Source organism: Pseudopipra pipra, chromosome Z, assembly GCF_036250125.1.
Source record: "Pseudopipra pipra isolate bDixPip1 chromosome Z, bDixPip1.hap1, whole genome shotgun sequence".
In the NCBI taxonomy this organism is placed as follows: Eukaryota; Metazoa; Chordata; class Aves; order Passeriformes; family Pipridae; genus Pseudopipra; species Pseudopipra pipra.
Window position 1 is genome coordinate 44,335,359 of NC_087581.1, and position 23,483 is coordinate 44,358,841.

The 23,483-nt window shown below is 37.9% G+C and overlaps 1 protein-coding gene across 5 annotated transcripts in view; it reads left to right on the top strand.

Annotated features, from left to right (window-relative positions):
* The window catches only part of MCC (MCC regulator of WNT signaling pathway), a 195,681-nt gene that overhangs the window by 37,350 nt on the left and 134,848 nt on the right, over nt 1-23,483 (top strand). The window contains exon 1 of one of the 5 annotated variants that reach the window (XM_064641647.1): nt 12,033-12,860. The exons of 3 other annotated variants lie outside the window; for them this stretch is intronic. In XM_064641647.1, coding sequence (XP_064497717.1) covers nt 12,804-12,860 — 57 coding nt within the window. In that variant the 5' untranslated portion in view covers nt 12,033-12,803. Of the gene's footprint in view, nt 1-12,032; nt 12,861-22,049; nt 22,071-23,483 lie in introns of those variants that run through there. One more of the 5 variants, XM_064641648.1, reaches the window with a different exon arrangement.

A 23,483-nucleotide genomic window follows, 5' to 3' on the forward strand; every position in this document is an offset into this window, starting at 1 on the left:
TTCATTTGCCATGATTATATTATCTCAGACCTCTGTTCTTTTAGCTGGAAATATCTCTGGTTTGCTGAGAAAGTCTCTGCACCAAGAATTTACATTTTAAAATGTGACCCCATGTTGATACCTGGGGTTTTTTAACTATCTAGTCCCTGGTCTGAAGGGATCCAGGATCCTTTAATCTCTGATTTTTCCTTCCAAAGAACCTCTCTTTGACTGCACCTTCATTGCCAGAGCTTTTTTAGTTGGAAACATTTAGAAAGATTTGATGAGAATATAGTTGACTTGCATAGTGGAAGGGTAGAGCTGTATTTTTGAGAACTGAGTGGTAGAATTTCATTATGACCACAGCTTAAAAGGTTGTGTTGTTGTTTCTGCCTCAAAGCAGCCACAGATGTGGTTGTTCTTAGTCAGAGAGAAGGGCTTATTTACAGAGTTGCCTGCGTTACTTCCTGGTGCATCTCGTTGGTCTGGCCAGCAACAAAGTGGACATAATCCTGGTTTATCCCGTGCAGGGCTGTCAATGCAAGATGGATGTGTCTAGGTTAGAGGGCATTGGTGCAGATTGCTCCACCTGCCAAATCTGCACTTCTCCTCTCAAGAGGAGCTGGTTTTGGAATGTCTCCATCAAGAACAATTTCCTCATGGGGGGAAGAGAGGGGACAGACTCTTCTCTGTGGTGACCAGTGACAGGACTTGAGGAATGGCCTGAAGTTGTGTCAGGGGAGGTTTAGGTTGGATGGTGGACAGAGGTTCTTCCCTCAGAGTGTAGTTGGACACTGGGGAAGTGGTCAGGGCACCAAGCCTGAGAGAGTTAAAGAAGCATTTGGATGATAACTCAGGCACGTGGTCTGACTCTTGGGGATGGTCCTGTGCAGGGCCATGAGCTGGACTTGATGATCCTTGTGGGTCCCTTCTAACTTGGCATATTCTGTGATTCTGAGAAAAAAATAGAAAGCTAATACAAAAATATTCTTAATACATTTTCTTGAAACTGCTCTGGTATATGCTCTTCTTCAGCTATTCCTGTCTGATTTGCACATGTTTGTACCTCATCTAGAGGTCCTAAAGACTTCATTGGGCTTGAGAATAGACTGTTTGTTCATGCATCTGTGTGAAAGGATGTGCTTTACATAGAGCAGAATTAAGACAACTAAACCAGATTTAGTTCTGACTATGGACTCTCTGTGCCAAATGCAGATATCACCTCTGTTGAGTACACAACCCGAAAGTTTGTAAAATACTAAGTTGAACTGGAAATATGTGTTACAAGTCAACATGTAGTTGTATTAGCATTAGATTCTCAACGTTATTGCTTGCAAATGCGAACTTAATGTCTTAATCTCAGGAAGCATCATGTTATCTGAAAATAGACATTCTTACTGCAAAACCTCTTCATAAGTCAGACTAAGTGAATATTTGCATTGCTAATTTTTCCTGCTGAAGAGCATTGAGCTGCAAGCTATGACAGACAGGACCACTATTTTGAGAAGGCTACTCTTTTCAGTTGGTATAGTTTATAGTGAGCAATAGTTCTAAAAGTCGCTATTGCATTTTTCAGGGACAGGTGGCTTTTCCCTTCCCACCTTGATCTGCTCCTTAATTAGACAAACCTAATTTGCGGTGGCCTTTTTATATTAATAGCTTTTGTGTACAAAAGAACACACTTACTATTGTAATTGTGTTTACATTTATGTCAGACTGAAATGCAGCTGGTTCTGGATAACTGCTTGAAACAGTATTAATAGGCTGTTTCATCCTGAGTCACAATAAGCATTTGTGTGCTCTGAGGTGCATGTAAATGTAAATTTAGTGATTTACATGTAAATTCCATACCTCTGTCATGTTATTGAGCATATAATAATTTCTTGTAGTGCCTTAATAAAATGTAGTTAGTGCTTTAGCAGGAGAGTATCTCAGAGGTGCTTGGTATGTGGTGTATATTCACACATGACGTTCTGTGATCAAATTCAAAGTGCTGTATTTAATCTCTTTGTCCAAATAATGTGTCAATTATTCTGCTACTTCCCACCTTACCTTCTAGCTTGACTGTTAGACAGCTAGCTAGTGTTCTTTGCTGTGTGACTAATAGGGCATGTGCCTATGTAACCAAAAGCCTTTTCTTACAAAGTCTCAAATGATTCAATTATCCACTGGTAAAGGATGGCTGGTTGTTCATCTTATGTCGATAAGGTTTTATTTGGCAAAAGTCACAGTAATATTAATGTGTGTAGAGAGGAAAAATTATACTGCTTTAAAATGCCATACTGCTCACTCTCTCAAAAAGTTGTACACTTCATATGTGTACTGTGATTTTTTTAACCTACATTTTTGGCTCATTTTAACTAACCAAGTAAATGTAGATTTTAAAATCGACAGGAAAGATTGTCTAGTTGCGAAAGAAAGCAAAATTACTTTTGCAGGGGATGGGAGAAAAATTCCTAGAGATTTGTGGCAGTCTAGGCATGCTCTTACAGCTATTCTAAATATGAACCATTTTCTCTGTTGCTAATTTATAGGCATCAGATGTAAATTAAATGTGAGTTCTATGGAAATCACACAGGTATTTCTTTTAGGAAATGACCTTTTAAGGAAAAGTATCAAGGAAGTCTGAAGACAGAACTGTATTGTGAAAGGTAATTCCATGATTGTTTTGTAGGCTACTTTGGTTTGGTGTCCTTGTTAATGAGAATCTACTGTAAAATTTCTCATTTAATTTCTGAAGCTTTTATGGTTTTATAACTCACTAATATTAGTATGTCCTTTTCTAGCAAAGTCTGTCCCATTTTCTTCTCCCCCTCTCTCCAAATCTAGACTGTTTTTAAATTATTTGTTCCTTGGGTTTAGGAAGCTCTGCTCCTTCAGATGCCCTACCCCTTCTCTTATAGAGAGGGAAATGGGGCCCAATAATAAATATTATGATAAAAATGTAGCCTAATCATGCCTTCAGTTGGAACCCTAGTAGAGAGAAAGGCCTAAAGTTGAAGATTGGAGTGGTGTGGGCAATTGAGCCCACTATAAAAGCTTTGTGCCCAAGATAACCTTGCCTCTTGTGCATGTACTTCCAAACTAGGTATCGTTTCCATTCTACCAGGCTAAAAATAAAATACAAGCATTCCATTAAAGCAAGAACTGATTATTGGAATATAGATTCAGGAGGTTTGGCTTGTCAGAAAGCAGGCAGAAAAGCAATTTTGTCTGACAGGGATTTTTTATGTTTGAGGATGTGGGAAGCTGTTTGCTCCTCGTCTTTGATCTCAAGCCAGCATTGTAATGGACCTTGTTTGTCTGAAGCAGGAATCAACTCTAATAGAATTATGCCTTTTGTTTATACAGACCTGGCTTCCATAGCCTTCTAAAACAATGCTCAGTTATTAATTTTTCTCTTAAAATGGACTGTGGATTAGGTCTGCTAGGACTCATCTATTTTATATGAAATATAATTTTTCAGTCTTTTGAATTTACTATATTGTGACAGACATAGAGGTGAGCAAATGGCAAATTAATTTTTTTTTTTTAAATTCTGTTACTATTTCCATCTGGAGATGATCACAGCACAGTCTGATGGGTGTCAGCATAGGTCACATTTGTTCAGGCAGCCTGTTAATAGATCTTTTTGACTGAGGCTTTTAACTGGATCTTTTACGTGACATATGACAAGCATATGACAAGTTGAAGTGCACGGAGTGATGGGTTTTGACCTAATTCTGTGTTTGTAATTGGATGATGTGAACTGTCATGTGGCAGTCGGGTACTATAGGAAAGGGGGTCTTAACAAGTGTGTGTAAGGAGGTATTTTGAAGGTCTTACATTCAAAGTTTCAAAATGTCTCATTTACCTTAGTTGCAAGTTGCAACTTCCCTCTTCATTGCTTAGAAACTGCCCTTAGTATCCCATTTTGTTTGTTGTAAATAAGGGAGCTCTGGCTCCAGTGCAGGTGTTCAGATGTTTTTGCAGATGTTCAGGTGGTTTTACTTTCCAAAACTTTTTTTTTTCCAGTTGTCTGAAATGAAGAATAATTCACCTGGTACATTTAGCCCACACCACTGCACAGAGCTTTACAGAATATAGCATTAATATTATTATCTCACTTGGCATTGGCAATTTGAGTCTGAGGGCCAGGATTAGTAAGTTGAAGCAACATTAACCTCATGGATTCTGGTGTGCCAGAAAGATGTAGCTTTTGTCACAGGGTCTTCTTTCTTACCAGCTGTTCTGCCTGTTCTCTTGAGTGTGAGTTGCTGACTTGACATAGTTGAAGTTGGCAATGCTGAGCTTCTATGAATCCTCATTTATTAAAAAGACGAGTTATTCCTCCATTCATTATACACACACTACACACTTATGTTTTGATTTCATGAAATACAGGAATTTTGATAATGAAATAAAAATCTTAACTACAGTGCAGAGTTGAAAATGGATCCCAAGTGCTTTTGCAGTTCAGTGCTAGGTTAGTTATAATGGATTATGCAACTGTTATCCTGCCAACCAAGTCAGGAAAAGCAGGGTTCCCGTGTCAGTGCCAGGGTTAAATTATCAAGGGGCTCCAGTTCTTTGGATTTGTTTCTCTGCTGCTCTCAGGCCTGGCAGAGTTGACCTGAGGCAGCACAGGATGCTGTGACTGTTCAAACACCCCGTTCCTCTTTGTGTTGTGGTGGTTTTTAAAATGACTGTATGGTTGTCAGCAGAGCTCTTTTGAGGAACTATTTTGATTCTAGTGCAGAGAAAATGGGAGCTGGGTACTTCTACACATGTCATGTACTTAATGTTTCTGCTTTTTGTGAAAAAGAACTGTTTCCTGCATGATTGCTTCATTTTGGGTAGAAAACCGCATTGTCATTTCTCAGCTGGGAGACAGTTTATGATAGTAGCTATGCTGCAGTGTATTGGTAAACTCCACTTTTCATCTTGCTGGGAAGCAAAGTAAACTTTGTGTTTCAGGAAGGACAGTGTCCGTTGTATGAAGAGTTCATAGTGAAACAAGAACCCCACTGACGTACCCAAGTGAGGTTTGTGCCTCTAAGCTAAATAGTCATCTGTAATTTCCTACACTGAGTTTTGTATTAGTCTACCTGCTTGAAACTATAATTTTAGGAAAATGACTGGAGAAAAAGGCATTGAATTTTTCTACCCTGTGAATTTTTAAAGAGATTGTAAATGCATATTATTGCTTGAATCTAATTTTTACATAACTATTGATTGTCTGATGTGCATTATAGAAAAGGAGGGGAAAGTCTTTGTTTCTGTAGAAACTACATGGGTGCCAGATGTTTTTTTATAATGGTGAAGTATCCTGTGCCAGGATTCCGAATTATGAAGGCAGAACAAACAAGATTCTTTCTTTCTTGGACATGGGTTTGTTTATTTCATTTGGTTTAGTTGCTTGATAGACCATTATCTGAGAGTAAACTGTAGAAATATTGAGCAAGTAATTTCTTAACTTAATGAAGTATGGGACTGTCCAGAAGAGGCCTGAAGATAGAGAAGATTTTACTTCTGTGATTATGTTTCATGAATCTGAAGTAAGAGTAAGTGACTTGAGAAAAATGTTTTTGGTTGTAGAACCAAACAAACCATATAAGAAAGTCAGAGATGATAAATGCTGAAGCAGGGTTGTTCACTGTCCCTCAAAATGTAAAAGGGAACTGACAGGTACGAAGGCTGAAGTATCGGTGAGGCAGAGGTAAAGCAATTTTGAAGATTATGATGAGAAGCTTCAATGTAGGAAGATGTATAGGAAAAATGTCACTGGAGAGATTTAAAAGGTATATGACAAAGCAGTTAGAAGGGGAAAAATTAATTTTATAGACCAGATGCAGGGTTAGAATAGAGAGTTTGGATTTTATGTTTTGCTATCCAAGGAGAGGAAAAAAACCCTACAAATACCAGATCTTTAGAAAAATGAAGAAGAACTAGTATCTACTGAATAGTAAATAGTTAGAGTTGAGAAGTGATCTGTAGACTAACTTGCTGATCTTCATAAGCAGCCACTAAACTATGTAGCCAAGAAATATATCAAATTAATGAAATCTAGATTAGGGCTGTAGGAATTCAGTTACAACAATCATAAATTTTTTTGATAGTAAAATAGATCTGGCTGAAAACCAGGGGGCTTGATTTCGCAAAATTTTTCAATATATTATTTCAGCTCATGTCACTGTTGAAGTAATTTTAGTTATAATATCTGCCAAAATGAAAGCTGCCCAAACCCCATAAATGCTCAGTGAAGTTGATGTTCTTGTTATTTAAATGTTCAGGCCTGCTAAAGTCTTGTAGAGCTTCAAGTCTGTCAGATACTTTCCTTCCATTTGCCAGAATTCATCTGACTTAAAATGTTTCAAATGGAACATTTCAGTGGATTGAAACCTTCAAGTACTTATATATACATATGTATGTATATATATACATTTGTATAGAAAAGTGTTTGTAACGTATGAATGTGTGTATATGTATATATAAATATATGGGAATACTTTGTGTATAGCATATATACAAGTGTCACATGCTCTATATGCACAAACAAGTGTATATTTGTATGTATGTATATATATCTTGTTTCTGTCTACATGTGTATATGTATGTACACACACATATGTACACATATATACATATATATACATATATATACACACACACACATATAGACAGAAACGATCCAACAGTTCATCTGTTAAGCATTCAGAGGAGATCTTGTCCACAGATGAGGAAATGGGATCCTTGTGTCACCATGGGAATTCACATGGTCACCGATCCCTGGTTCAGTGCCAGGACACTCCAGGTTAGGGAGTTGTGTGTTCATTGTGCCAGTGGTAATGGAAGTCACAGTGGAGAGAAATCTTACAATTAGGGAAAATAATTATAGACTGACCACACACAGATGTCTTGGTAGAGTTCAAGAGCTGCACTTCAAGAGCTGAATGTTTGCAGAGGCACAGTCATGACTATGCAGTGGGGACTGGAACTGGAAATGAGAGTGTATGAAGGACAAGATACAAAACAATGAGTGTAGGAGTAAGGGGAGAATGTAGATGAGGAAACCTCACTATTAGAGATTGGGAAAAATAGGGGAAACTTAGCAGAGGAGTCCTGGCAAATCTTTCTTGTATAAGTGACAATTTTTGAAGGAGATTCAGTTCACAGCTGATAAATATGAGGGAATATAAGTTGGCTACCAAGATTGTAGGGACTGGAAGTGAAATGAACGAATTTACCTTGTGGTTAATAAATGGAGGAATGTACGACTGAACTGAGGGAATGCTGGACTGTGAAGGGAAGCTAAGCAGAAGTCTGATGGCATGAATTGTAGCTTACAGAATAGCCTTGTTGATGTTTTTAAGCAAGGAGCAAATAAACAGTGATGATAATTAGGGCTGCAACATGAAGAGAGCATAGAAGTGGCTGTTGTCTCCCCTTGTCCTCACAGGCAAGTCTCCAACATGAATAACAGGCACACATTGACACCCTCGTCCTTTTCCTGTCCTCATCTGGTGCTGAGGCTCTGTTGAGTCAGAGGGAATCAAAATGAATGTGATAGGTTTGGATGAAGTGATAGGAAATGAAAGCGTCTGTCTGTCAGATTGGTGAGTGGCTTCATTGCTTGAAATACTGGAAGATGGAAAGAAGGATCAAATGTGAACTCCCAAGGAGACTGCTCGGGTCAAGGATACAACTTTTTAAGTGGATTAAGTAGTTGAGGAAGGGTGAATAGGTGAGAGTAGCTGATTAAAGTGCTGTTTGGAAATTGTATTATTCTAGACATGTTATCTGTTTCAGACTAATCAAGATGGTTTGATTGAAGGAAAGAAGAAAATTTTGCTTCTATTTTCTTCCAAGAGAGTGCTTAATTTTTCAGTGTAAGATTACTTACAATTCTTTCAGATAGGTTGGATTTTTTTTCTCTCAAGCTAGGTGCATAACCTTCACTAGCACTAATGAGAACAGTTTGTATCATGAACCTGCCATCCCCAGCCTTTCCCTTTTAAATCATAGTGCATTAGTGCTATTGAATAAAGATTTTTCTGGAAACATTATCCAACTACTGTATTGAATTTCTGCTTCCAAGTTTAGCCCTCATGTTAACCTTCTGAGTGCTACTATTTTGTCCATGGAAATTTAGACTTTGGTACTACACCAGTGTATTTTGTGCAAGAATGAGAAGAAAATAAAATTGTACTCAAACTGTTTGTAGTAGATTTGCAGTACTTAAAGATGTAATTTATTTGTGTATTGGATTGTGCAGGGTGATGTTTTAACTACAGAGATGATATTGAAACAAACAAGCAGAAACTAAATGCTCAGTGGACTTCAATTAGTTGCTTTTCAATTACAGAGCTAATTAACCAGAACCAACCGAGAAGGGCTTATTTCATGCATCCTGGAATTGTGATCAGCTAATCGTGCATGTTGCATGCAGAGCGAAACTGCTGCTCCGAAAATGGCGCACATTATGATGAAGAATATATGACACATACATATTTAATAGATAATTGCTTTTATGCTGTAGTTTTCACTCTGTGGCTGTTAAATCAAGGAAGGAATATTCATGTGTTCCTAGTGTCACACCTGCTCCAATAACTCTAAGTAAATAGACTGTTGTAATTATTGAGACATATTATGAGGGAGAAACCTTGTAAAATAACTACTAAATAACTGCTAATGTTTTCCATATTCTGTGGCAGTTTCAAAAGTAAGGTGAGGAGGGCGACAGAGTTGTGTCTTGTCCTGAAAGAATCCTTTTACACCAGGTGATAGAGCAAATCTTACTAAGTGATTATTCAGATACAATCCAAGAAGTAAAAACCCACGGTGATTCTTGGACACGCGCCAATGTTTCTTTCACTACAGTTTGATAAGAGTAAACAAATGGAATAGAGTGGCTATAAGATTATTAAATCAACAATCAGCAAACTGGCAACACTAATGGTTGTTGCTGCATAATTCTGAAATTATCTTGGGAAGAATCAGTGCAAATGTGCTTATCTACAAGCAGTATGTGCTTCATAAGTGCTTCAAAGGTACAAAAGGCAATAATGTATCAGAATGCACAGGGAGGGAATGGAAGCCCAGGCCAGTATCACTATCTTGACAGAAAGCGTTTGGTGGATGTTGTTCCTGAAAGCCTCTGTGACAGAAAGGTTTATCCAGCTGCTGGTTACCCCTTTTTTGTGTGTACCATAGTACACACTGAGGCATCCACTGAGACCATGTCATCCTGGACTAGGAAATGTACATCTGTAGGTTAAGAGATTCCTCTTCCCATACCCAGATCAACCCCCTCCCTGCCTATAGAGGCTAAAAGAGAAGGCAGGAAAAAGGCTGAGAGCAAGGAAGCATTGCTATCCTAGGCAAGGAGCTGAGGCAGGGAGAGAGAGAACGAACTGTACATTGCCAGACAAAACAGAAGGACTGAGTCCAAAAGGCACCTCTCTCACTGGGTCACAGGGTGGTCTGTTCATTTCCTGGCAATGCAAAATTGGCATACTTGAGGTTTTCCTTTGTTTTCTTTGAAATCTGCCTTTGGCACAAGCCAATGGGAAAATATACTTTGGCTTCAACAAAATTCTTAGTACCCTGCTATTGTATTAGGTCACTTGCATGTATTTGAAACTGGTGAAACAGCCTGCAGGCAGCTGGTCAAGTCTGTCTGGGAATTTAATTTTGTGATGTAACATTTTCATTCAGTTAGTAAATGGACTTGGAGAAATGCTAGATGATAATGACATTTCACAGAAGAACAAGTTCTACATCTTCAGGTGCTCAGACTATGTTCTTGATGCTACTGTTTTAAAAATGTGATATATTAGTAGCTATTTTAGAAGAATTATTGCATTTAGTCTTAGTTAGCCCTCCTCAGTAGTTTATAAGGATTCTGAAACAAGCATTGCCAGTCTTTATCGGTTAGTTAACAGTTGATGCTTTCCAACTGGGAAATATGTAATCCTGTACCACTCAGTGCAAGCACGCAGATTTGAATGGGAGTCAGCTGAGGTTAAAGTAAAATCATTTTTCATCAGAGTTTGGTTTAGCCATTTCATTCATTTGCACATGGATTACAATTAATTTTTAAATTTTAAATAAACTTTGTTCTGAAAGTACCTGCATGTATCTTCCATGTTCTTACACACATCTGAAGCTGTGAATTCTGCTGTCGTTTTTCAGTCAGTCTCTCTGTCTCTTTCTACCGTGTTACTGTAGAGAGTAGAAAAAAGGCAGAAAAAATCCTGTGCACCATATGTGTTTACAGTGGATCTAGTTCAGATCCCCAAGTGTCCTGCACAATCTATGCTTGGGATGCATCTGTGGTACCATGTGCTCTGTCTGGTCTGTAGGATGGCTGAAATGTCCTGATCTGCCAGAAATAGACAAACAATGGCAAGTGAAGAAAACAAGTCATAACTTTTAATTTCTGAATGCCTGTTCACAATTGGCTGGGAAGTATTTGGCAGTATAGGGATATAGTATGGGAAATGCAGTGTATTGAAGCCATAATTAATATGGACTTTCCTTTAGAAAAGAGAAACCTTAGAACTTCATTCTTAGTAATTCTGGGGCTCATACTGCAGTTGGTGAACCTGTGATATATGTGACAGAATTGGACAAAGATCAGAGCAGAGCAGATTATAAAGGGGAAAATAAAGTTGATAGGGGTAGTGATGCAAAAAACCAAAAAACTCTCACCCTCATTTGTGAAGACATAATTTTGAAAAGATAAAACATTTTAAATTTATTTTATTGGCTGCAGGAATTTTTGAACTGAAGTTGTGGGGGTTTTTCCTCATCTGTGAAAAGTGAGCTAAGTGACTATACTGTCACTTGTTTCTGGGCATAAAAACCTGTTAATCACATTTCAGTGCTGTGGATATGCTGTTCCATACTTCAGTCTGTAGTCTGGAGGAGTCTGCATCTTCCTGGATTGCTACCCACTGGAGGGGAACAGCACAATTTGTCCCAGCATCACCACCCATCTACCAGCAGAGAGCAGTGCAGCCCGTTGCTGGGATTTGAGGGGCCATAATTGGAAACATGTTGGAAACAAAGCAGATGAGTAGAGGAATATGCACAGAAGCACTGAACGTAGAGACAGAATTAAATATGAAGGTGGGACAGGGACTCAACGAGGAAAATAATGAAGAATGGAGGCGATGCAAGGTGGGCATGTAAAGAGCTAGGGAAACCCCAGGATGCAGACTAGCTAAAGCAGACTAGAGACCTGGAGGATGAAAGTAAAACGTCTTGTAAAGAGACTACGGCTTTCCCATTACCCTCCAGAGGAGTGTTGCAGTTCCTGATGCTGGGCATGGAGGAATGACAGGGACCCAGAAAGTGCTACCGCTCTGTACTATCATAGAGCAATATCCGCGTGTTTATCTTGCTTCTTAAGGCACTTTCTGTATTGTCATTGGGATGAATTATTCCTGTGTCTGCATATAATCACTAATCTGTGATTAATAGAGGAGAAAGAAATAATCACAATATAATTTTCAAAATGCTGCATTTGGAGTGCATTGTTTCTCGTGCAGATGTTTTTTACCAGGGTGCAAGAACTGTGCCACAGCTTGTGCAGCATTTATTTCTGTTTCTTATATTAGGGGTTTTTTTCTTAACTAATTTGACACTTTAATAATACATTGTATTAATATGATAGGATAGATTTCAGCTGCACAGTAGGGTATTTCCTACTTCTAATTCCAAAAGTACATCATAATCCAGCATCACATAGTATGTGGGGCTGCCCCTGTGTTTTAGGGGATGGAAGAAAGGGGACAGGATATCATCAGTTCTTGCAATGGGTGCAGCATGTCCACAAATCCAGCTTGTTAAGGATTTTTCTAGGTTTGTAGTTGAATATTGAAAGCAAATGCTTTTTTCTCCCCTTCTAGTAGCATCTCCTGAATCTTTTGTAAAATGTCAGTCTGTTATGTAAAATCTGCAGTGTTCTAATGGTGCTTTCAGGCTTACTGTGACCCTTTGAAATCGTTACAACCCCAGTTTTCCTTACTTAATTGCAGACAGGAATAGAGAAATAGGAATCCAATTTATTGTTATCCAGATGGTATTTCCTGTTACTTAGCTCTATAGTTTTCTGTATAGTAATTAGTATGCAGAAAGCTGAAGAGATGCCTGTAGTTCCAAAATGAACTCTCTGTAGCTCTCTCCCTCCCACTTCCACTCTCCTTTTGGTACCGCCCCTTCCATGCACCCTTTAGCCAGCAGCAAGACAGCTGTGTTTGATCATAAACCACTTAAACTCCAGGCTCACTGGCAGGGGAAACTTTAGCGTGAAGTGCAACACTGGTTTCTCTCGGTGAGGGGAGCTTTCTTCTCTTTTCCTTTCTCCCTCTGTGAACACTGAAGACAGTAGCAGCGCTCCCTTCTTTTTAATTTCTCTGTGGACTTGTGTGAAGCTCATCAAATTTTTCTGAGTATGTTCAACGGCATTGGGAGATGCCCTTCAACAGAGTTGTGGAAAAGAGCAGAATAAAACAGACAGCAGAGATGAAGCACGCCTTGGAGATGGACTGAGACAGCCCTGAGGTCCTGGTAAGCAGTTTCTTCTCTGAATTCTCTGAGCACTCCACAGTATTAACAAGTCTCTCACAGCAATGGATTGTCTGTGAAGTCAAAACCAGTTTGGCTCTTTTAGAAAATCTTGCATCATTAACTTAAACTCTCAGTGTGGAGTAAAAATGGCTGTCTAGAGCAAAATGTGCCAGATGGAAAAATTTTGGAGGAGAAAGTATTGAACCAGTTGAACAAAGCTTTGAAGCATTGAAATCTGCAGAAATCGTCAAGCCCTGAGAAGTCTAATCATGAATTCTGGAGTTGCTATGAAATATGGAAATGACTCCCCTGCAGAGCTGAGTGAGGTAAGCAGTTTCAGTGCCCTTCTTTACGCTTTAAAAAGAAACACTCCCCTTTTGGGCTTTCAGTCTGCGAGCAATGCAATTAAAAATTAATAGAATGTGTATCTTGCTATAACTTGCTGTGCCAGTCAGGAAATGACCTGAACTTTTTTGTTGCTTTGCTCTGAGTAAGTGGTGAAAGGCAAATGATTGCAACCATGTAGAGACATTTTTCCTGTTACCCTGCAGCAGTGATTGCCTTGCCTCTGAGAGCTGTGTTTATACCCAAAATTCATCTTTGCGATAGGTGAAATATGGAGATCTCAGCTGAGATTGAGCAGATAGTACTAATTTAGGAGGGAAGTGGAGTGAGTGGAAAATTACAAATATTTTTCGGTGAGACAACAACATTGGTAGAAGTGGTGTTTGCTTGTATTTAGCCAAGGTAATACTGTTTCTTTAGGTTAGATGAATTAGATTACTTTCCTTCCTTGCCTAAAAGAAAACAAGTCATGGGAAAGTTTCTGCTTTTCCACTGGAAAGCATAGTAAGCTCTTATTTCTCATAGTTGTGGGTATGTTTTTTGTATGAAATGACTGTGTGTGTGTTTTTAATAAATTTGAAATTAAAGCCATATCATATGTTATGCAAATGCTTAATAAATATTTTAGAAGTGGCATATTCGATCAGTTACTGAAATGGCTTAGATGTAATCCTTATGGGCTTTACTGAGAATAGCTAATTTATTTATGCTAGAAATCCCAAGCTTTTGATTAAGGTCATTTTGTAGGAAATTGAATCTCCGGCTGTCTTGTCCCAGTTTAAGTGAAATGCTTCTCCTTCCCTTTTACCCATTTCTTTGATACACCTTTTTCTGTGACATATCCTTAATATGTCTGGGTTTTTAGGAATAATAGATAGGATATGATTGGCAGAATGTGAGAGTTAACAGTTTCTGGAGTTAATTGTATAGAGAAAGGAGACACTGAAGTAAGGAGACACTGAAGTATAGAATGGAAAATCTGCAGGCTAATGAGGGAGACAACAACGTAGGGGGAAGCACAGTAAATATGTGAGAGCTAAGGAAGTGCAGTACCCTGCCATACAAGAGGACGGTAGGTTTGTGACTAGGAAGTTCTGGAGAAAAAAAATTCATATGTATTTCTTCTTTAAGTAAAAAGAGTTCAATTTCATTATTTCTGTATTACTTTTTCAAATTGTTGCTTAGAAATTCTATATTGGTGATACAACAAAATGGGGTTCATAAACTCAGCATAAAAGCCTGGGTGACTTTTGGTTGGAGTTTCCGGCTGTGGTGATGTTGATGGCCTGATGATCTCTGATTTCTATCCCCTCAACATTTAATTTTCAAGACTTTACTAGATCACATAGATCATGGAGTGTCTCAAAGAACTGACACTTGAGTCAATATTTGAAGCAGGCAGTATTTATTGGTAGCATTGCTACCTTGAAATTACCTATTCATGTTTACTTCACACATCCATCAAGTAGGACTTTTGTTTTAAGAAATACCTTTTTACCTTTTTCTTTCAATGTTTTAACACAGGAAATATTGAAAGAAGTCCGTGACTGTGCTTTTGTTATGTTGTTTGGTTTTTTCCCAACAGGCTTACTTTAATACTTAGTTTATATTTGTACTGTAGTGCTACAGGTGAGTTAGAAATAGGCTGCTTTCTGAGTGCAGACATACCAGGGAAGATCTTATACTCCGAACTTTCCCCAGGTGCTTGGCATCATTCCTTTGCTTCTCACCTTCATCTTTTGCAGTTTGAGCTGCTTGTGTTTGTGAGCCTTAGCCTGAGTCACCCATAAAAGGCTGGGTCAACTTCAGCACTGATAAAACTGTGTTTTTAGTGGAACATGGAGGCCTTACAGAAATGTCTTATTCCACCTCTCAAAGAAGAGAAGATGCACTCTGAGCTGCAGTTGGCTGCTCACCCCAATCATTATCTTCTCAACCAATTCCCTGTAATTTTTACACTTGTTTTTATGCTCCTTTTCCTATTGGTGACTGGTATACTGTTGTGCTTGCTGTAAGTGAAGGTAGAAGTGCCTGAGTAAAGGCTGTACCTGTAGTTGATATATCTGTGTTTCTCACCTCTTCAGCTCTTCTCCTTTTTCTTCCTTTCTGGCTGTATCTTCTGTATGCCATGTTTATTTTTGATTAATGGAAGACAGTAGCATTTTGTTCTTTTAAATGATGGAAAAAATGTGGAATTGGCTACAATAGGAAATTGATTAAATAAGTACTGTCTTCATGTGTTTTCACTCACACTTTTATCTCTACACTCAGCTCAAATTTTCATATTTACAGTGGGCTGCTACCACTGTACATATCTGAATGGCAACTATGTTAACAGACCAAGAAAGGCTACGATTCACATTTTGCACTGTGGGGTTTGGTGTAGGTGCCTTGATGTCTTTATCTCAAAGTGTGGAGCTCTAGGCATGAAACTACTGTTATTAAAATAAACAGGAAAGCTACAAAGCCCTAAAGATATAGTAAATGCATTCTTGGCTGGATGCATTAGACAAAATAGAAAATTAAATTATTGCAACTCATTCAATTTGTATTGAAACTTTCAACTTGAGATTTATATCTCTCTTTGGGAAATGGGCAAGAATTAAGGCATATCTTTTTTTCCAAGACACAGTGTGATTGTAGAAACTTGTATGTCATTGATGATTGCTGTTCCTAAATTCTTGTTTGAGTAAACAGAGATCATCTTGATAGTCTTTATTTACTCCCCTGCCCCTATCCAAAGGTCATGCAGAAAGCAGAAAAAAAAAAAATCTGATTTCTGTTGTTTCACTCAGACTTCCACAAAACTCATGCTCTGTGGTTCCATAACTTCAGAGTTCAAAGTGTTGCTTATTGATACTTTTGCCCAGAACATGTTACCCATTTCTTCTGCTCTTCTTTCCTTTCAGGCTTCTCTTTCTTCTGTCCAAAGAAAGAAAGATTAGCCAATCTGCTGTTTGCATAGTAGATTCAGTGTGTTGCAACTCCATAGAGAAGTAGAAGAAACATTGTTTTTACATAGCAAGGTGGGTGTTAGGTTTGGTGATTTGTTTGGGGGTTTTTATATGTAAGATGCATTAAGACAGGCAAATCTGTAAAATCTAGAATTTGTAGATGACTCTTGCTGTAGTCCATGAGAATGCACAACAGGCTTTGGTAAATAGGTAACAGTGGCCAAAAAAGCCCAGTGCTATTACTATGAAATGGGCCTTCACCTGTCACTATTTTGACTTAACATGATTCACAGAGCTTGCCTTTAAAGCTTGATCAAGGATGCGATTTCTATCCATAATGTAATACCCAAATTAGGAAAGCGCTCCTTAGATCCCTTCAATGTTTTAGACATGCAATTCTGAAAACCTTTAATGTAATCCTAAAGTATATTTTTAAAGCTAACATCATGAATGTTACTGAAAACATGTGCAGGTTCAGAGTCCAGAAAGAGGTGTTCATCTAGAAGAAACTGGATTGTCTAATCTGTATTTTCTTCCAAATTGAAAGACATTATCTGAGGATGTATCCTCTACATACTAGCTTTGTTCTTACATGCTCCCCTTGCCATCATTGTGGACATGGTGTGCTGAAGTAGGGAGATCTGTGGTCTGAACTAGTACACCTCTTGGACTAAATGTGTCCAGCAGTTATGCCTATGCCTAGTTCTGGGACAGCTAAAATTAGTAGTGCAGGAATGTGAAGGAAATATAAATTCTAGGCCTAATGATATTTTTCTCAATTGTATACTTAAGGTCTAAATTGTATCCTTGGATTAAAAGTCAAGTTATGTCCTTGGATATAATTTTCATTAAAGAGAGCTTTGTGAATTTGCTGGTAGTAAGACTGTGCCTAAGAGATTTTGTAATGGTGTTATAGTATTGCAATACATTCAGCATTTTAGGTGCAGCTGATTTGTATAATGTTATTGTTCCTTGTGTTCTTTTAGCACTTGCTGCATGAGTCAATGGTGTATAACTTATGGAAAGGTTGTATTATATTCTGCACAGCAAAATTAAAAGATGGCATGCTGCTTTAGGTGCATACTTTATACTTTCTTCTTTTTGTTTGGAGGTCAAGTGTTTAGGGTACTGATGTCCTGGCTAACAGCATTAGGTACAGTTGCATATTCTTTATCCCACTACATTGACTGGAATAAACAGATGGACTATTTGTTGTGCAGAAATTAGTAACTTGTTTATTTGTTTGTTTTAACAATAGGATGTTTAAAATTTTGGGGACGGGAAGGAAAGATAGGCTTCAAAGTTCATATTTGTGTAGTAAGCAGAATAGTGAGTTCATAAGAAGGATTTCACTAAAATCTTCCATAGTAATTATTAAATGTCTCTTGTAATACCAGATGTGAAGAAAAGAGAACCAAGTTTTAAAGGAGTAAATTTTGACTTTTTAATAATTTTACAGTAGGACAATATTGCTCTTTTTTTTAAGATTTTGTGTTGTTTTAAGATTTGTGTTCCACAGCTGCTCTACTTAGAAAATGCACTCTGATGAAAAATACTGTAGAAGAAGAATTACAGAAATAAAAGGGGCTGCATGGCTTGAAGTTAGATACATGAGTTCAGTGAGTAAGTCTGAGGGGAGCTGTGGTGAAAGGTGGGTAACCAGCAGAAGAGCAGGATATCAGGCAAAGCCTCGCTGGCAGAGGAAGAGTTCAGCACTGGCCATCCCCACCCTGAGGTACTTTCCTGTGTGTCTCTGTTCTTTTGAAACAAGCACCAGCTTGTGCTGTCACTGTACATACGTGTGAGGAACGAGCACTGATGGAATGGGAAAGAGGTTTTTTGTTGTATTCAAAGCTAGGATTAAATCTCAAAATTTTGCTTTATTGTCCTGGGTTTGGTAGTCTTCCCACTAAGAAAACCAGTGAGTAAATGTCACCTTAATATTGCGACTGCTTCCTGAATGGTCTCTGGCCATGCAACAAATGTGCCAGTATATTTCTAATACCTCTTGTGAGCAGATAAACACCATATTCTACTGCAATTCCATCTCTGATACAGAGCATAGCCTTGGCTGTCAGTGTCAAAGGTGTATGTAAGTTGTAACATAGAAGGCTGTACTGATCTTACCAACAGAGAAGGTATTATTTCCCCGGTTAGGAGATGTTTTGCAAAGTGTCATAAATCCTCATTGTTAATCCTTTAAAATACTGCAGCCATGCAATAGAGAAGAGTGGAATGTGGTTATCAAACACCAAATGTGGCATATATTAAAATTACTTTAACCTTGAAAATGTTGCATAACTGATTTCTTTGGTAAAACGAGACAAACAGAAAAGGTGGACAGTGTTTGTGAACTGCTAAAGTCTTAGAGAAGTGAGCACAGCAACCCAGTATGCTTAAATCAAAGTATCTCAAGGAGAAACTTTCTTAAATGGAGTCTAGTGGAGAGCTGGATAAAACTTCCATCTAAAGGTAGCAATAACACTGTAGCCTTACAAGAGTTTTCAGCTTTCTTGCATCAGAGATGCTGAGATAAAGTGTGAACTCTCTCCTCTTTCCTGTTTCAAATGGGCTTAATGAAGTAGTAGTCACTCTTGCAAACCTGACATTTTCCCAAGCAGTCATGAGTCATTAGATATGAAATGTAATTACAGAATTTAAAGAGTCAGTGTCTGTCTCAGTTACATTGATGCATCTATACTAACTTGAAAAAAATATTTCAGTGGGAAACTTTAATGGACATGCTCCTTGATAGTGACCATCAAGTCTGAATGCAACTTTTAGATTGGATACACTTCTGCTCCATTTCCTAGATCCACTATGGATTATTTATCTTTTTGAAAAATACCACATATTTTTATAGTTTATTTTGAAATAATATGTTAAATATATACGTGAAAGCATACTTTGAAAGGGGAAGGTCAGCTTTTCTGGATTCTGTTGGACATCTGTGGTTTTTTAATAGGCAGATTTGCTGGTGTGTTATCAGTGAACTGTAATGCTGATTTTAGGAATATGGGATAGAACAGAGCATGAATCCATGGTCAAGCTGAGGGTGTTCTGGCATGATCAATGCATGTAATTTACAGTGTGCATGGTACTTCCAGTGTAAAGAACATAGTGACTTCAAATACAGTGGGTTTTTTTCTGGATTTGTGTGAGCTGCTTATCAGGCACAGAATGTGTTCCAGGCTTGGATATTATTAAATTGAAGCACTATAAAAAGATTAGTCAAAATGCCCAGACACTGTCAGCACTGATAATGCTCTTCTGCAGCCTCTTGATGAAAAAAAGACAAAAATTATGTAACTTAGCTGCCTGATACTTTAATATTCCTTGCTCCTAAAAAAACACTTTTCAAAAATGCCTTCTGGGGTGAAAATCAGTTAGGACAAATGTGTCTTGTGAAAGTACCATTAACAATGTATTGGATTGCCTAATTGTTTTTAGAGACTTGATGTTTTTATTCATAGATAAAAAACTTGTGTTGGAAAAGTAAAATGTGGTTTTGTCTTTGATCAGGCTTGGACATACCGGAAGGTGTGTGGGAACAATTACAAGATTCTTCATTCAGAAGTTATTTTTGTGTCTTCCTCTACAATCTATGGTTTTGTAGTCTGTAAAGGAACACATAAACAAAAGCTTCTGAAAGAAGAATCCGTAGATTGTAGGGTTAATGTTTGCAAAGGCAGAAGTTTCTATGTTGTATGTATATGTGAAGAGAGGACACAAACTGGATTGGACATCTGTGGTGGGGTGTCATTACATTTTTGTTCTGTGTTCTGAGTACTTTGATATATGACTGAAAAGGAAATGTGTTCATGTCACTTCTGGGTATTTTCCTTATGTTTAAGTTTTATTGTCTTTATGACATTTTATGTTACCTCTTGTTGCAGGTTTTAGTTGTGATGGGAATTTCTGCTTCCTAAATAACATGGAAAAGCTTAATTGAACCTTTCTGTTACCTGTAGTAATAATATACCAACTTATGTGCTCTCTAGGGATGTGTGATGATCTCCGATTTCAAAGATTTTGTGATAGAAGAATGGAGGTTTGGTGGGGGTGTCTGATGCTGATAGTGTTTTGACACTGGGGGCAGTGTTCATTACTCAGTTCAAAGTCAGGATTTTCCATGTAAACGAACTGTCTATAGGAATGATGTATATTTTCTGAAGATGTGAATTTTTACTATCTCTAATGAATAGAAATATTCATTAAGACTCTGCAAATTGGCTTACATATTCCCACTGTGTTTTAACTATACATGAAAATTTGTCACTGGAATTAAAATATTGACAGAAATCTTTTTAGCCCTGCCAAATTTAAAGATATACTGAAAGAAGTGGTTTTTTCAGTATGCTTAGATTTAGTCCACCTATGTATAAAAAGAATGCTTAATTTTAACATCTGGTTGTTTGCAGTATTATTGGTTGCATGCTGAATTTTGCAAATTACCCCCAATAACCTCTGGAGAATTTTGGAAATACTTCAGAAGCTGGATTTTATTGCAGATTGTAGGATATCACTAGAATGTAATACATCACGATGTAGAAATTTGCATCAGGATTATGGCCATCTGCTGATAACTGAAATGCAATACTGTCTTAAAAATAGGCCATTTATACATTTTAAAATGTGAGGCTAGGTCTGTAACAGCACCTCTAATTTCTGATCTGCCAGAGCAACTTTTTGAAATGTTTCCAAAAAGTAAATTGTTTTGTCATAGAGATAGAATTATAATTGTCAACACAGAACTGATTCACGGTTGTAATGACAGAGAAATATAAGGTGGTTACTATGCTATGTGATAAGTCCAAAACCATTTCATTGGTGACTCTGTGTCATTCTGAACTGTGTTTAAAGAGATTTGGCTGAAGCTTGTGTAAAACAACACAAGTGTCTACCTTGAGAAGTCTATCCTTTGCACACTATAAACACAAATGTACCATTTGCTTGCAAAGACATTATGTTATCTGACCTTCATCTACAATAGGCTGTGATAATCCTAACCCAAAACTGTGCTCTTTTGCTTCCTGTCCTTCAGGGGGCCAAATGCATCTAGTTTGATAATCTTTTGAACTTTGCATTCTATCTAAATTCCACAGCTTGCTTACCTTTAAGATATTAGGTAGGAGAATATGGTTTGCTGTTAACTGTAGTTGGAACTCAGAGTGCCATTCCTCAAGGAGCAAATCGGCTGTAACATCCTCCCTTTGCCCAGATTTGTGTGCTTGAGATGAGTTTTGCAGCCACATGCAGAAACCAAGGTGGTTATTGTCATCTGCAGGAAAGACCAGGTACCCACTTTAGAATGGTGTACTGAGGACTGTCCTTTGCTGTTCTACATGCTTTACCTTTTTTTTCTTTTTTACATTAGACATAAAACATTTTTGTTTTACATTACATCTGCATGAGATAAGTTCATTTTTCCACCCATCAATCTCTTTTTTCCTTTTTTTTTTTTTATGCACAGCACAGTACAGTATAATTTTTTCAAGTTACTGATGTTGATGTTGTCTGATTTACTGGCTCAGGTGGTTCTTTTTATTTAAACTGATTTGCAGATGTCCTTTGTTCTTTTTATTTAAGCTCATGGCGGTCTACATGTTCATCAGCTGTTTCTTTCTTTTTGTATATTTTGTATAATCTTATACCTGTAGGAACAGATGACTCTCTCATCCCTCCTACAAGTCAGTGTTCTGCCACGTATAACTCACCTCATGGAAGGTCTGGCCCATGCTAAAACAAGCATGCAATTTCTTTCAATGAAATATGTAACTAAATTAAATCTTTGAGGGAAAAAATTCTCTCTGCCTGATGCATGTAGGTGTCTGCTTATATGTAAAGGACAAAAATTGCTAACAATATTTCCAATTAGGCTTTTCTTCTGTCTTATGAGATGCTGGATTAAAGAATGGATTGAATCTCTTAACTGTCCTCTTCCACTGATGTATATCTTTCCTATGAGGCAAAGTAGAAAAAGTATATTGATTCATAAGAGTCAAGTCATGATGGTATGGAGATCTATATTAATTTAGTTACTTGGTGAGAGAGATCTGCAAAACACAAAACTTTTTTTCATGCTTTTTAAAACTTACAGATTCTGTCTCATATCCTGGAGGGCTGAATACCTGTAAATACCCATAATTACCTTACTGCATGAAACTCCATGGGGTTCAATTTCAATACCTACCCCTTCTGCAATGGAAATAAATGTGCTAATTGCTTTTCATGAAGGTAGGTTTTCTCCTTTCTTGTGAGAATTTTTTACCTTCCTGTATTTCTGTACTATGTGTTATGCTGAATCGCTTTTTATACCTCATTTAAGCAGTTTTAAACATAATAATTGATGACAATGAGGTATAGGTAAGTGTCACATCTCATTCAGAATGTTACATAATCATATTCTTCAGTAATGAGATTTCAGTTCCCGTTACAGAATCACAGAATGGAAGAGGCTGGCAGGAATCTCTGGTTGTCACCTGGTCTAAACCCCTGCTCAAGTGGGGTCACCTAGAGCCGGGTGCACAAGACTATAAAAAGCCCAGATGGCTTTTGAATATTTCTAAGGATGGAGACTCCACCTTCTCCCTGAGTAATCTGTGCCAGTGCTTGGACACCCACAGAGGGAAAGTGTTTCCTGATGTTCAGGAGGAACCTCCTGTGTTTCAGTGTGTGCCCATTGCCCCTAATCCTGTCACTGGGCACCGCTGGAAAGAGCCTGGCTCTCTTCTGTTTGCACCCTTCCTTCAGGCATTTATGCTCATTGATGAGATGCCCCTGAGCCTTCTCTTCTCCCAGGTGAACAGTTCCAGCTTTCTCAACCTTTCTTCATAGGAGGGGTGCTCGAGGCCATTCGTCATCTTGGTGTTCCTTTGCCAGACTCTCTCTCCAGTATGTCCATGTCTGTTTTGTACTGGGGAGCCCAGAACTGGACCCAACACTCCACTTGTGGCATCATCAGTTCTGAGAAGAACAGAAGAATCACCTCTCTTGGTGTGCTGTCAACACTTTGCCTAATCCAGCCCAGAATACCATTCACCTTCTTTGCAGCAAGAGCATAGTTCTGGCTCATGTTCAATTTGTTGTTCACCAGCTTTCTTGGGCCTCTTTGCCTTCAGAACCCTCCCATGGGACTTTCCAAGGGGATATTTGAGTGAAGTCTATGGGTGTGATCATAATTTTTGACCTCCTTTCTCCTCTCTGGATAGTAAACTTCACCATCTTGTAGTCATGAGAGTGATCAAATAATATTCCTATGAGCACATGAACTGTTGTGCCTTTGAAGATGATTAGGACCATAGTACTTATTGGAACAAAAAAGAAAGAAAAATTACAAAGTGCATCAGGACTTCACTCTTTGCGAATGAACTACATACTTGCTTGGAGAACATTTATTGAATTAATTCTGTCAGAAACTTCTCTGTCTTCAAGTGGAAAGGGAGAATAGTATCCTATCATGATTAATTCTTCACAAGGAATTAATATACTTCAGAAATTGTCAGTTTATTTAAACGTTTAATTTAATTCTGCTGAATGGTATTATTAGAATTTAGTAGATTTTTCATGATTTTGTTAAAAAAAAAAAAAAAGAAGGCCAAATACTACAAAGCATGACCTTTACCAACTAAAAAAAAGGAAAAAATTGTT